This window comes from Thalia democratica, chromosome 1, assembly GCF_965202585.1.
Source record: "Thalia democratica chromosome 1, ktThaDemo2.hap1.1, whole genome shotgun sequence".
In the NCBI taxonomy this organism is placed as follows: Eukaryota; Metazoa; Chordata; class Thaliacea; order Salpida; family Salpidae; genus Thalia; species Thalia democratica.
In genome coordinates this window covers 38,529,844-38,544,694 of record NC_139165.1, presented here as the reverse complement: position 1 = coordinate 38,544,694, position 14,851 = coordinate 38,529,844, and the positions used below count along the sequence as shown (strand labels likewise).

The 14,851-nt window shown below is 25.0% G+C and overlaps 1 protein-coding gene across 1 annotated transcript; it reads left to right on the top strand.

Annotated features, from left to right (window-relative positions):
• The first annotated feature begins 9,995 nt into the window (after nucleotides 1-9,995).
• On the top strand, nucleotides 9,996-14,634 carry LOC145835819 (tetraspanin-17-like). Its single transcript, XM_082943548.1, has 5 exons — nucleotides 9,996-10,154; nucleotides 10,368-10,436; nucleotides 11,064-11,198; nucleotides 12,190-12,306; nucleotides 14,569-14,634. The coding sequence occupies exons 1-5, from the start codon at nucleotides 9,996-9,998 to the stop codon at nucleotides 14,632-14,634; spliced, it is 546 nt and encodes a 181-aa protein (XP_082799674.1).
• The last annotated feature ends 217 nt before the right edge of the window (nucleotides 14,635-14,851 follow it).

Genomic DNA, 14,851 nt, shown 5'->3' with positions numbered 1-14,851 from the left:
CACCTGTTGTATTAACTTTACAAATTCGTAAAAAAATTTTGTCGTTGTAGGCAACCATAAGATAAACAAAATTAAAATACATAAAAATAAATATTAAGATATAATTTTATATATTACACCTAATGAGTTATAAATAAAGCAATAATATAAAAAGCATATAAAATTATGTCCACTGATACTCTATTCAAATGTTAAGTTTGAATTAATGCCAAATTTCTGAAATTTCATATTTAATATAGACACGTAGTATAACTTTAAACTTTAAAATAAAAGTTTGAAAAAAGTTTAACTACGTGCCGATATTGACACTCAAATAAAAAAAAAATTCAAGAAGTAAAAAAATTAACCTTACTTTTAATGACAAAATCGATCTTAGTAACACAACAGAAAAGTTTATTAATGATGCACAAAACAAATGTAAAGCCAGACCAAACCAATTAGTACATAAAACACTTAAGAATCTTTCAAAAAACTCTTCGATAGTGTATGCAAAATGGATAATGGTAATGTAGTTGTCGTCTTAAATTAGTCGAATTAATTAAAAAGTTCTAAAGATAAAATTGTTCTAGATCTAGACAAAAACCAATTTTAAGAAACAAAGTATAATCTTAATTACAAAAGATTGCAAATTAGCCCCATGGATGATACAAGAAAACAAAGTCATTTATTATTGCAGAGATTATATTAAAAACATAGTAAACCAAAAAGCCTATTACAATATTTATCCACGAGGCTCACAACCAGGCAAATTATATGGTGTAGTAAACGCGCAAAAAGACAATTATCCAATAAGACCAGTATTATCAGCTATTAATACTCTAGAGTACAATGTAGCTAAACGGTTAGAAAGTTGTTTATATGACTAATATAGTGTTTCATCATCAAATGAATTTGTTAACAAAATATCCAAGCTAAATATAAAACATTCAAACGCTTTTGCTAGTTTAGATATCATAAGCTTGTACACTCACGTTCGCTAAAGAAGTAATTGAAAACATATTAACAACAATTTATGACACAAGTATCAAATCAGTTTTCAAAGAAACTAAAATTACTACAAATATATTGAGAAAAACTTTACAGTTGTGCTCCCAAAGTGTTTTCCTTTATGTTGAAAAAGTCTACAAAAAATAGAGGGTGTTTCAATGGACAGCCCATTGGCCTCAATCCTAGCCAATTGGTTTGTAGTATCAAAAAACAAATTACCAATTACAAACATATTCAAAAACAAAACCTCTATTCTAAACAAGATATGTAGATGATATATTTGTAGTCACACAAAACAAAACCGAACCAACAAACTTCTATCATTAAAGGAATACTCTACACCTAAACTTAGAATTAACTTTAGGAAGATCCGTTGACGGAAAGCTACCGTATCTCGACAATAAAGTAAAAGAAATATCAAACCAACTACACACAACTGTGTACAGAAAATAAACAGACACAGGTCTAATAATGCAATACACTAGTATTATTTATTACAAAAACTTTTTATTTAAGAATTAGTATCCAAAAAGCCTTACATAGTCCAAAATCACCAAATTTCTTAAAGCTCACAAAACCGACAACTCAACATTCAAACAAAATAAAAGTACAAAAAATGAAATGAAAACAGAAACCGAAAACTACTCTTATTTCAAAACAGTTTACGTAGGTAGTTGTTCAATAAGACTCCAAAAACGAGTAGCGTCCATATTTCGAAAACACAAAATTAATATTAAACCGGCCTAAACCAGCAAAAAAGTCTCTAACTACTTCAGCAAATATTTTTTTTTAATACACCTGCTCTGCAGATCAGTGCATTTCTTACATTGAAGAAACATCGCGGCAAATATTTCGACGAGTTACAGACCACTGAGGAACAGATAAAACAGCGCAATATTTTAACATCTTTAAATTGCACACCCTGTCAAAACTTTAAAGTTTTGAAACAATGTAAACAAAACAAATTCTACATTCTGGAATCAATATTGATTGAGGAAGAGCGAACTAATTTAAATACGCAAATAGCATTAAATGGAAAAACAAAATTATTAGCAATCTATTAATAAGTATACCTTTACTTTAGTTTTACTTGCTAAATCTCCAAATTTTGTATTTATTTGAATTTATTCAGACGTAATAATTTAAAATTATCTTTTAAGCTGTTTACTAACCAAAATTTTTCAAATTTCATTTTACATTTATCACTTGAGAACGAAACTCATCCAGTTTTGAAAAGCCATGTGTTATAAAATATAAAACGAAATGAATAATCTATAAACACTAAGTTGCAAATGTTATATAAATACGTTTAAAAACCTTTCTATAGTAGTACCTCTGAAAATTTTTAATTTTACAAGCAAAGTAAGTTTTTACTAACGAACTAAAAATTAACTGATGAATCAATTTCGGTTACATTAGTTTTACGTGAGCTTTAGTTAGCTTTTTAAAACATAAGATTAACAAGGCCTAAAACTTAGCTAATCAATTTGTTTAACAATTCAGGTTTAAAACAGCTAACAATCAACAATGATTTTTCGTTACTTTTCTATATGTTTTCACTTTTAATACTTACTTAAAAATGCTCTGTTCTTTAAAGTTTGTCTTTCTTGATAATGAAAGACAATCGAAACTAGTTGTAGAAGTATACAAATAAAGTATTGCAAATTTCTTTATTTATATTTGAATTGTAACTTCCTAATTATTTTAATATTGACAAAAGAAAAGATAAGAATAGAAAACAAGGTTGTGCAAAACAAAAGATTTAAATAAATTTATATATTATTATGTGTTGTGTTAACTAAAGTAAATAAGAAACTAAATATTTTCAAGGCAATCGTATGTCATAGTTTTGGTTCTTTTTTTATTGCGTAATTCTGGTAATTAGAGATGTTAGGATTTCTAAAACTTATATCGTAAAGCATCTAGATTTGACGAAATAATGTAAGTATGGTCAAAGGTTTAGAACAGCTATAATTAATGAAACTTAATTTATTATGGTTCTTGTTTAAAAAAAGTTTTAATGAAATGCTTAAATTCAAACATACTTATTTAGATGTTTGATAGTATGTATTACTGTCGGATAAGATCTAGCTAAACATGATTTTTTTCAAACAAAATTATAAAACATATAGATAACAATAAAGACATACTTTATGTTGCTTAGTTTACGAATATTTAAAATCGGAAAGTAAGTTAAAAATATTTGTTAATTCAATTATTTTACGTATAAAATGATTCTATTACATTCTTAGTAACTAGGTTACAAGGTTTGCTATTAAAACATAACGGAAATTTTTTGTAAAAGACATTGTGTATCGAATACATATAAGCTTTAGTTTTTTATTATTCTATTGTAACATAATTATTCTATTTTATGTTTAACTTTAATGATAATTAATTACAAAATTAAAATCACAATAAAAAATAAGTATAAGTTATGTAAAGTTATATAACAAATTATTTCTAAATAATTAAAAGTTATTGATTTAGTAAGAAATAATTTTAACAGTTATTAAATACAGCAAAACATATAAAAAAACATAAAAATTAAGAAAATAAACTGTTGTTTAGGAACACTTTTTGTTATTAAAAAGGCGAAACCTGCGAAAACTTATAAAACAAGCCACTAAATAAAAAGTTGAAGTTTAGTTTAATTTAAAAAAAAAATAATTTGTCTCGTGCATGACTAACTTGTATTTTTTGAACATTTTTATGATCTTTTATCATTTTATTATTTTTAGTTGTACATTAAGACAATCTAGTGCTCTATTTATTAAACTTAGGACCTAATATTATTTTATAATTAGCATGAATGAATTTTTGAACTTTGAATGTATTAAACGCTTAACTAATGAAGCACTAACTTACAACTGAATCATACAGTCTTAACTTTTGTTATGAAAGTAACTTTACAGGATAGATTTTTTTTTTCTTAATTTAAACCTTTTTTTAATAGTATTATATTTTTTACTTTTAAATTAGTTATTTATTCATTTAGATTCACTTTTAGTAAAATTTTGTTAATGTGCGTTTTATTTCCACATACAAAAGTTTTTTTTAGCTCAAAAACAATTTTAAGTTGTAAAAATGAATTACATACATAGTTGTTATAGTAGTACAATACTGTATATTTTTTCATTTATTAGTACTCTTATTTAGAAGTTTTGTATTTCAAATTAATATATTTAGTTTTGTATTTTTTAATGAAATTACAGTTATAAAAAATGTATGAATTGAACGTATCAAGATCCAAACCTATGGCTGACACAATACAATAAAAGATACCTTAAATACCAATAATAATTTTTAGTTATACCAAAGAGTTTTTAAAAGGTTTTATAAAAATTGTGATCAACATGTCAGCATAAAAAAAGTCAAGATTTAATTCATTAAAGTTTTAAGTAATAACCACATGAAAAGTTTAAATTTTATTTTTTAATATTATAAGCATGCAAATTGACTTAACTTTTTAAACTTTGATATTAGATATAACAAATTAAAATAAAAAAAGTAAACTTTAAATTTTTTTTTTGTAATTCTACATAAAAGTGTTCTACTTTTTTCAAGTATAAATTTTAAAATAATACTTATTCTTGTAATTTTTTTAAGAATAATTACCCTTTCCAATGTGGTTAATTCTATTTATTTTAGTATAAATAAAGATAACTTTAGTTGTAGTATTTAAGCCTAGAAAAACTAGTCTGTATTGTACTTTATTTTTGTGGTATATTTATTACTTTATTAATAACTGTTTAAGTATTTAGTTAGTAGATTTTTGTTTAAATTTTGTTTTATAGAAAAAAAAACATTCATTTTAAACAAAAAATGTTTTGAACTCTATAAGCTTGAACTGTTTTTAATCTAACAAAAATAGTTATATTGCAGTATTTACTTCAATAAAAAACAATGACCAAATTTAAGTGAGTGTATAAAAAAACAGAAATTAGTTAATTAGTTGTAATATAATATAGTTAAGTAATTAGTTTTAAACTGCATTTAAAACTTTTACATTTTAAGCCTAGTCTTATTAGTTTTTTTATACTTAACTTTCACTTAAAACATGTAAGTTTTTGTTTAATAAGTTGAAACACTTAAGACTCAGAAGTTACTTCAGAAGAAACTGTTAACAACATTTTGATAATACTTTTTTGAGAAGTTTTTTTCATTATAGGCAATAGATTTTTTTTAAATTTTTGTAGCTTTTGTTATAGATGTAACTATTATTATTTTGTTTAAACATGTTTTTCAACTATTGTATATATAGTATTTAAATACATCAATAAATTTTTATTAAACCTTAAACTCTACAAATCTCAAGTAATCAAAAATATTCTTATTTTTATCAAAGTTTTATAATAAAAATCAAAGCTTTAAATCAAATAGAAAATCAAAACTTATAAAATAAATTATTTTATTTGAATAGGCAAACTTTACAAAGATTTATTTTTTTTTAGTTCTCTTAAGTATAAATCAACTTCATATGTAGATTTTAAAGAACAAAGTATGAAACTTTAGCTTCAAAAAATTCAATAATTTTAAAAATTAATAGTTTTCTAGGAATTTGAATAGCTAATATCAAAGTTAGACTTGAACTATAGATAAAATTTAGTTTAATAGTATGTTAGCTATTCTTTATACTTATTCCAATTTAAAAATGTAATACAGTATACAATTTAAGTTTTTTTTTCTGTATCATTGTTTGTTACGTTATAGTAGAGTCGGTAAGTAAAAATATACATTTACTATTTTAAAACAATATTTGTCAACATAAGTAAAACAAAATTTTTAGTTCATGGAGTTAAAATTAACACACCTTTGTTTATTGATCAAACTTATAACATTTAGATTGCATATCTTTTTTTATGTGAACTTGTTTTGAATGAAATGTCATATTCCTATAATTATACATTATAATAATTTTTGTTAATTTTATGGTTGACGTTTTTAAGCTCAAAAAAGTGAAAACTATAAGTTTGCTTAATGAACAAAATGTCTTCCTATGCATCAGGTCCTTTAGGCATTTGTTTATTTATCAGGTTCAATACTTTCGTTATTTTTTTAATCAACTTACCTTCAAATTAATTTACAGGAAGATAACTTAGCTTTTAAATATCTTAATTTTAATTAGCTTAAAAACACAAAAGTTAAAAATAAGTAAAAATGCCTAAAAAAGTGGGACGCTGCTCAAAATATTTCCTCTTTGGACTAAACTTGGGGTTCGCTGTAAGTTTATTTATATTATTTAATTCAAATGTTTTCATACAAACTTTTTAATGTTAAGTATCAAAAAACACATTTGAATATTCTAATTGTATCATGAGTGTGTTATACTTTTTTTGGTGTAAGTTAGTTCTACATTTTTGTTTGATAAAATTTAAATATTTATTCTAAAGCTGTAAGTTTTTTAGATAACTAAGCTAAAGGACTACTTTAATGTTTTTATTTTAATTAGTATAAAGTTTTAATGAATTAAATTCAAGCTAATGCGGTAATTAAAAAATTTTTTATTGACACTTTTGTTTTTTAAAGCTTACACACAAGTCTCTCATTTTTAAAAATACGGAAACTTATTGATTAATTTTACTTAGCACATCATAAGAATGAAGTTTTAAAAATGATAAAACTATGGTTTGAATTTATATATGTTTAATAATTTTTGAATACCTAGCTAAAAGATAAAAACAAGTATAAAATTTTAAGTTGGAATTTAATTAAATTTAACTATTTTTAAATTATTTTAGAGACAGAAGTATCAAAATGAAACATTTAAGACAGTAGAAATTTTACTTAAAGTTAAATAAAAAAGTAAAATAGTACAACAAACGACAATAATAAGAATACCAAAAACACGCTACTTATATAGTATTAATTATATAATCTCGTTGTCTACAAATCCTTAGCTTCCTAGTTCTAATGAACATCTATTTAAAAGTTAAGAGATGGTGAGAGATTCGTGCTTTATAAAGAATTACTAAACTACTATCCGAGTAGTTCGCAGCACAACTAGGATTATTAAGGAGGTGTTCATAGATAATTTGATTTTTATTTTTGGGCTTAGTAAGATCACTATTAAAATAAGCTATTTAGCTTTATTGTGACATGCTACTCTCGCCTGGCTTTGAAACAGTGGGATGTTCAATCTACGTAGTCATTTTTGCAATAACGTTTAAATATGCATACTCTATCACTTAAATCATTAGTAGGTGTGGCATCTTTCACAAATCCGTTCACAAATCCAAGCGGTTGGTGTTGTACATAAAACGCAGAGAAACGTAATTTAAGCTGAATTTTAAAGCTAATTGAGTTTTCACCCATAAAAGGAAAGCGGAGGTAGACTCATTTACAATCTAACAACTTTATGTTGAAATTAACTTAAATTAGTGAAGTATAATTTAATTCTGATTTAAAACTATACACAGATTTTTACATTTGACTTTTTATGACGTGACTGACTGCATGTGATATACGAAAATAGTTGTTCATAACTAAAATTTATGCGATTTTATCAGATTTTAGTAAGCTAATTCTGACAAAGTGTGAAACGAAGTATATCAATAAATTTCTGAACTTTTAAATGTGAGTGACTTTTATATAAACTTTTCAACAATGCATTAATTAAATCATTGAGTTAATTATAATCATATTTGTTGTTACTTTTTAGACTTCGATTACTTTTTTAAAAACAAAATGTTTTAGGTGCTGTCATTTGTTTTATTGTGCATTGGAATATGGGCATGGGCTGAAAAAGTAAGTTATTTTAAACAGTATAGTTTTATATTTACTTTATATTTAAAATATGCTTGAATACTAACATATTTTTTTAATAATGTTAAATAACTTGTATTCATAAATGTACTCAAGGATATTACTTAGATATATCAATTTGCTTACAATCTACATACTAATGTAACTTTTGTATTTCAATCATTAATAACTCTTTCAGTTTAAGCTAGACGGTGTGACAACAGTTATTTTTGATCCTGTTCTTTTCATTAACTTTGTTGGAGTTACAATGTTTTTGCTATCACTCGCTGGCTCAGTAGGATCACTTAGAGAGAACATTACTATCCTAAAATTCGTAAGTTTTTGAAATTTTAATATAAAAAGCAGTACATAATTAATTTTAGAACTATTCTAAAATTGTATTTAAAATGTTTGTTAGAAAAAAATAATTAGATAATTTTCCAAGTTATATATGAAACGAATTTTCATGTAATATTTACTCGATACTTAAATAAAATAGTATATAAACAGTTAAGTAAAAATAAAAAATAAAATAATAAAATTAATACTAATTAACTTTTTTAGTTAACTAATTAGAATAAAATTAAGAGAAAAAGGTTTAAAAACTAGCAAACTAACAACTATTCTTAGAAATAACTTTTTTTTTCTATATTTTAGAATAATTAAACATTTAAAGCTGTTAATACTAGACTGAAAAATGTAAAAAATCAAAACTTCCTTTAATACTTTTTTATTTTAAGTTTTTGTTAATAGTACAAATGTTTTTAATACTCTCAAAGTCTAAAAACAATTTAAATGTGAAAGGTTTTTAAGCAACTAGTAGTATTTATTGTTTATTGTACCACAAAATAATACACTTAAAATACTTGGTCCTGGAAACTTGAATCTTACAATTATCGGGATGCACACCACTTAGATACCTTTTAACTTCTTGCCTAGAACTAAACTACTATTAATAAAATACAAGAATTGTCATTTGAAATAAATATAAAGATATTATATTATTAGATTATTGTAACGGAAGACAAAGTTGCATGAGATTACTAAATTGCACGATAGCACAAATTATTTTGAGGTAAAATTTTGTACCAAGTTAAATAAAACAGAAAAAAAACATAAAAAAAAAACAGAGAAAAACTAAAGGATAAAAAAAAAACGTTATTGACCCAGAGTAAGGGTGGTTACATGACAATTCAGATTCGGACAACTCAAATTCCGACGGTTCAAATTCTTAAAAAACATTTAAAAGATTTTATCTACCTAAGCAATGTAGATTTGAAAAAAACAAAAAATACATATGAAGAACATATAATTAACTGCAAGCCACTTTTTCATTTTTACAAAGTCTAAAATAGTTTTCAAGATACTTTAAAATTACTAAAAGTAACTATGTTTTTTACTTTATTCAAGCTATATCTAAAAAAATATTTAATTTTTTGCAAAAAGAAACACAGGCTTTAAAATATTAATGTGACTTATATATGTATGTTTTACGTTTAACAATTATACATTACTTTTTTATCTGTTGCTGTTTCAATTTTTCTTTCAAGAATTTGAAATATCGGAATTTGATTGTCCGAATTTGAATAGTCGTGCACACGTAAGGGTTAGGGATAAACATGATAGTTAAAACAAAATACAACTAAATAAAACTATTAAAAAAAATTTAAGGAAAATAATTTAAAAAAGTATATTAAAAATAAACATTACTAACCGTAGTTAAGAGTTGGGGTAAAAGTGATAACAAAAAAAAAACTGAAAAAATAAATACAAGATACTGACAGAGGGTGAATGTTAGAGGTAACATAGTGGAAAAAAAATAAATAGATAATAAAACAACATTTCAACCTGTGCAAAAATGTCTCCATGCAAAACTGACTGCTCGTGCAAAAGTTACCCTTCCTGCAAATATATCACCTCGTGCAAAAGTGTCTTTGTGTAAAAATATCTTTGTGCACTTTTGTCCCCTCCTGCAATATTGTACGCTCGTACAAATTTGACAGATACCCATTATTGTATGCATTTTTTTTTTCAAAGCTAAACACTCTACTTCTGTGCGCATTTAATTAACTAACCTGCAGCCCAGCTCATTTAAACTTTTTTCTATTGCAGTTTAAGTACATATAAATTACTTGAGTAAAAATTACGGCTTGTAATTTAGATTAGGTGACACATTTTTTGAAAATTCATTTATTGAATAATTATCAACAACTAAACTACATTTATATTCATACTTGATTGTTTTATTGCAGTTCAAATACAGCATGTGTGCGGTATTACTCGTCACCATCTCGGGAACAATAGTCTGTTTCGCTGGCAGAGGTTGGCTGGAGGGAGAATTTTCAAAATACACTGTAAATGCGTTGAGAGATTACCGAGATAATCCCGATATACAGAATATTGTTGATGCCGCTCAGACTAATGTTAGTTTAAAGTTTGTTAATCATCAAGTATTTCGTTTTTTATGGCTTTTTTATAAACAATATCTGATCATTTAACGTTAACTATGCTTGTAACAAGATCATATTTTTATTTCAGTTTGAGACATAATTAAACTTTAAAACTTATTAATCATAAATGAATGCAAAATATAAATCTAGTTTTTCTTTTTTCAACCAAATGTCTTTTTTATTTAGTTCCAATGCTGTGGAGCAGTGAGTCCTGATGATTGGGACAACAATGAATACTTCAATTGCAACAATACTGTATGTTTTACTTTTATTTATATTTTATGTAAATGTTGTTTTTTTCATTGTAAAATAGAACAATTAAATGTGTAATCAGAGGTTATCAAAATGATGCATGCAAAAAAACAAAAAAAAATTACGTTAATAAAAGTTTATCTGTGGTGATAATTCTAAAAATATATGGTTTAATTTCGCAGATTAGGCAAATTACGATCTATTTTTCACTTACTTAACACTTTTAACTAGTCAATAAGAGTTTATTTGTAGTGTTTCTCACTGTTATGTACAAATTTATGCAATTTTTAACCCATCGACAAAAAAAGTTTCCCATAATACAGATAATAAACAAACGCCTTAGTAATACTACTTTGTAAGTAAACTTGCAATTTAAAAAAGCTGTTATGAGTAATGTGTTGATAATATATATACACTATTTTGTTAGTTGCTTAAAAAAACTTTCGTATAATTTTTTATTTTTTACCCGAAGACTTTAGTTAAACTTTATTTCTATAAAACTTTTAGTTTATCTTAAATCTGAACTTATCTACATCAAACCTAAACTTAAAAATAGATCATAATAAACAGGAAAGTTTTGGTTTCACTTACATCTCATCATCAACATTAAACCTACAAGTTTTGAAACAGATTCAAGTGAACGGTAAAGACTACCACATGATTGAAAGATGCGGGGTGCCTTCAAGTTGCTGCATACAGGATCATGAGGATCACGTGCTCAACACTCAGTGCGGGTACGGCGTCAGGGACAGGAGCGTTTTCAATGTGAGTTTACCTTCTTTAAGTTTGTCCCAGAATACATTTTAAAAATGTCTTTGCGTAAACTGTTTTAAAATATTTACATTTTATGTGTAAACTACGTCTTAATAACCACCATTTTAAAATTTTCTATTAGATTTTATTTAGTAGTTAAACGTGCGATTGTATATTTAAACGTGTAGTGGTTGAGTCGTTTTAAACATGCTAGTTTTTCCAAACGTTCAGTTAATGACATAAAAAGGAAGTGAACACATAATTATTTTAAGTGAGCGGCTACTAATGTATTAGCCGAAGGCAGTTTGCGGTCGTTTTTCATTCATTCTCCTACCATATTGGAGGTTTTTCAAGTATGTTTTACAAGCTGTTTATGTTAAAACTAAAGTTTGTTCCCATACCCAAGCTAAAACTTAATAAATTAAAAAAGGAGATGCAATTTAACACTCTGCCTTGGATAGCGGTAGAGAGTCGTTTTAGCTTATTCTCTTCTTTCAAGCTTCCTCATGTTTATAATGAGAATGACTCAATTCGTTGGGTACGGGTTGCTTTTGGCTTTCTTTTACGAGCATTCCTGCACATTTTAGCAGTTTGTTATAGTGTTACTAACGTAAAGATGTTGATTGTTTTTAAGTTAGGCTGTTAAGCCGAAGTAAGTTATTTCATGTTGTTTTGTAAGTCAAGTTTGCTGTATTATTATTTTTATGTCATAGTTTATTATTACTTTTTGCGCGCATTTATTCATTGTAAGTACAATTTTAACTTACAGACTCGATTTCTGTTAAATAGTAGTATAAATTCAATAAACACTTAAAAACAAACTATTTTAAATAATTATATCAGTTTAAACACTAGCTTAAGAAATAACTTATGATTATACTATATATAAGCGCAATAGTCAGTTACAACTAGCCCCATGTCAATATATATAACTAGCATACATCTAAATAGCTTACCAACATTTATGCACTATAAAAGAAAAATTATAATTTATAAACTACAGGCCCAGCAACTTGGTGAAAGAATTTATTTCGATGGGTGCATTGAAACATTCAGCAATTGGCTGCATTCTTATGCCATGACTATAATTACTGTCATGTTTTTTGTTATGGTTTTAGAGGTGAGTTATTTTATTGATTGATTTTTTTCTATTAAACACCAAAGTCTAGTCTAACACAAAATTAAAATTGTTTTAGGCATATTTTAAACACTGTAATACTAAATCATGAACATATTATATTACATAATACATATTATGTTTATGAAATTTAAAGTTTTCGTTATTTATTTGTTAGATTATGTTGCTACTTTATGCTTACCTTTCTTAATATAACTTATTTTGTTAAGTAATTCTTTTTTTTAAATGCATTGATCTCAAAAATGTTGACTTTGAGTATTTACATGAGTTTTTCTTATGTTTTTTAATTTAAGTTAAAGTTGTAATAATATAAATTAAAGTGTTCTTTTCATTTTTTCAGTGTGACCCCTCTTTTTGTTACATTTTAAATTTAACAACATCGACTAATGAATTTAAGCTTAAAACTAAAATTAAAAATTAAAAGTTGATTTTTAGCTGAATTTTATTTAGCTGAAAGTTATTACACTTTAACGATTTGTATTCCTTTTGTAATAACTAATTGTGTAATAAGGCTTTATTTTTTTATAACAGTAAAATATTATTTTATGGATATTGGGCAAAATTTAGGGATAGGAATGCTTTTTTTTTAAATGAAAAATTTTCATTACTCTACTAACGCATTAAGATCAAAATTTTATTGTTTGATAAGTTTTAAACCGTTTTTATTTTTTTCAGTGTCCAAGAAAATGAGAACTCCTTTGTTCAGACAGTAGATAATAACTTATAGGTATAACAAAATTATTGTAAAAAGTACAATATTGCTTCTACTGTCTTAAAAATGAATAAATAACACGCTTTCAATTCACTAAGTACTAGTGAATTGAAAGCGTGTTATTTGTTTATTTTTAAGAAAGTAGAAGCAATATTGTATTTTTTACAATAATTTTGTTATAATTTTATTGTTTTAAATATTAAGTGAGTTAGTTTTTATTAAAAAAAAAGCTCAGCTTAAGTTTTTTTGCATCAAAGTGTTTTCTATTAAGTATTATGCCACGGCATCTGTTCCAGGGGCGTGTTTTGACTGGTTTCCTGTTTCCTGTGAACCCTATGAAAAAAAGTATAAGAAAAAAAGCTTAGATTATTCAATTAAAACATTATCTAATAAGATATTTTACATATTCAAGTAGATTTAGCTGTGCCTTTTTGCTTAACTTTTGAATAATTTTAATCTATTACGACGTAGTTTTAAAAGACTTAATGTTAAAAAAAGTAAAATTTGTATAAAAATGTATAGATTCAAAAAGATGCACATAAAAAAATTGAAACTTTTGATACAAAGCCAATCAAAATTGTTTAAAAAACTAATTTTGAATGTTAATCCAACTCAATTGGTTTCATTTTTAACTTTGGAAACTTTCACTTTATATTTCGTTTTCAAAATTATAACTAACTTTTGATTTAAATCTGATTTTAGCTAATTATTTTAACTAGAATATATGTTTAATTAATGTTTTATTTGTCAATTCATTTACATATCGTTAATTTTTTTTTACTCATTTTAAGACACTTTAGTTACTATTTTTGATTAGTTCTCGTGTTCAGTGTCGTAATAAATATTTTTGTTATTTATGTTAGCTTCAATTTTTAATGCAAATATCTGCATTGTCATTAATAAATGACCTAATGTATATCCTTTAATTGTTTTACTAAAATTAAAAGAATTTTATTACTTATCAATTTTTTGCTTTCTGTTTAACTAGTGTTTTTTAATTTTTGAAAGTAAAAAATTATTATGTAGATAAGAATTCTTTAACAATTATATGATAGACATACATGAAAATTTCTAAAGTGTTTATTAAAATCTACCACACATAGTACTTTGTTTTTGAACAAGAAAATTGTGCTACTCACTGAAAAAAGTCAAGACACGTCTCTGCTACTTATATGTTTTTTTTTTTGTTTCTAATCAGAAAAAAGCATTCTAAACACAGAGTTTTTCGGCTAAATATTGCGTTATTAACTGACAGTGCATACCTAAGAAATGCGTACAAAAGCGGCAAATAAAGAACAAAAAAATTGTGAACCCTCTTTGAAAAAAGTCTAGACACGCCCCTGATCTGTTCCTACTGTTTGTCGACCCATACGTTAAATATTAGTATAATATTTTTATTTTAAGAACTTGTACAAAGTATTTGTAAAAATATAAAGTCATTTAGTTTACAATTTATTTAATTTGTAAAATTGTTCAATTAATTATCTTTCTTTATATATATATGTATTTTTAATACCTATTTAAATTTTCAGATCACTCAGATATTTGTTGCTCACAATGTAATAGAAGATATTGAAAAGATAATGTCCAGATGGTGAACTGAATGATATCTAATACTTGTAGTAAACAATTGAGTTGTAGAAGATTGTTTAACATATTTATCAACTTACCACAAAAATATTGCAAACTACTTAAACAAATTTGTTGTTTAGTTTTAGTTCCTTTATTGCTGTTGTGACAAATATATTTTAGTCCTTAAACTTTACTAGAAAAGGGCTATGTTTCACAAAAGTATTTTCAATCTTTTGTATATTT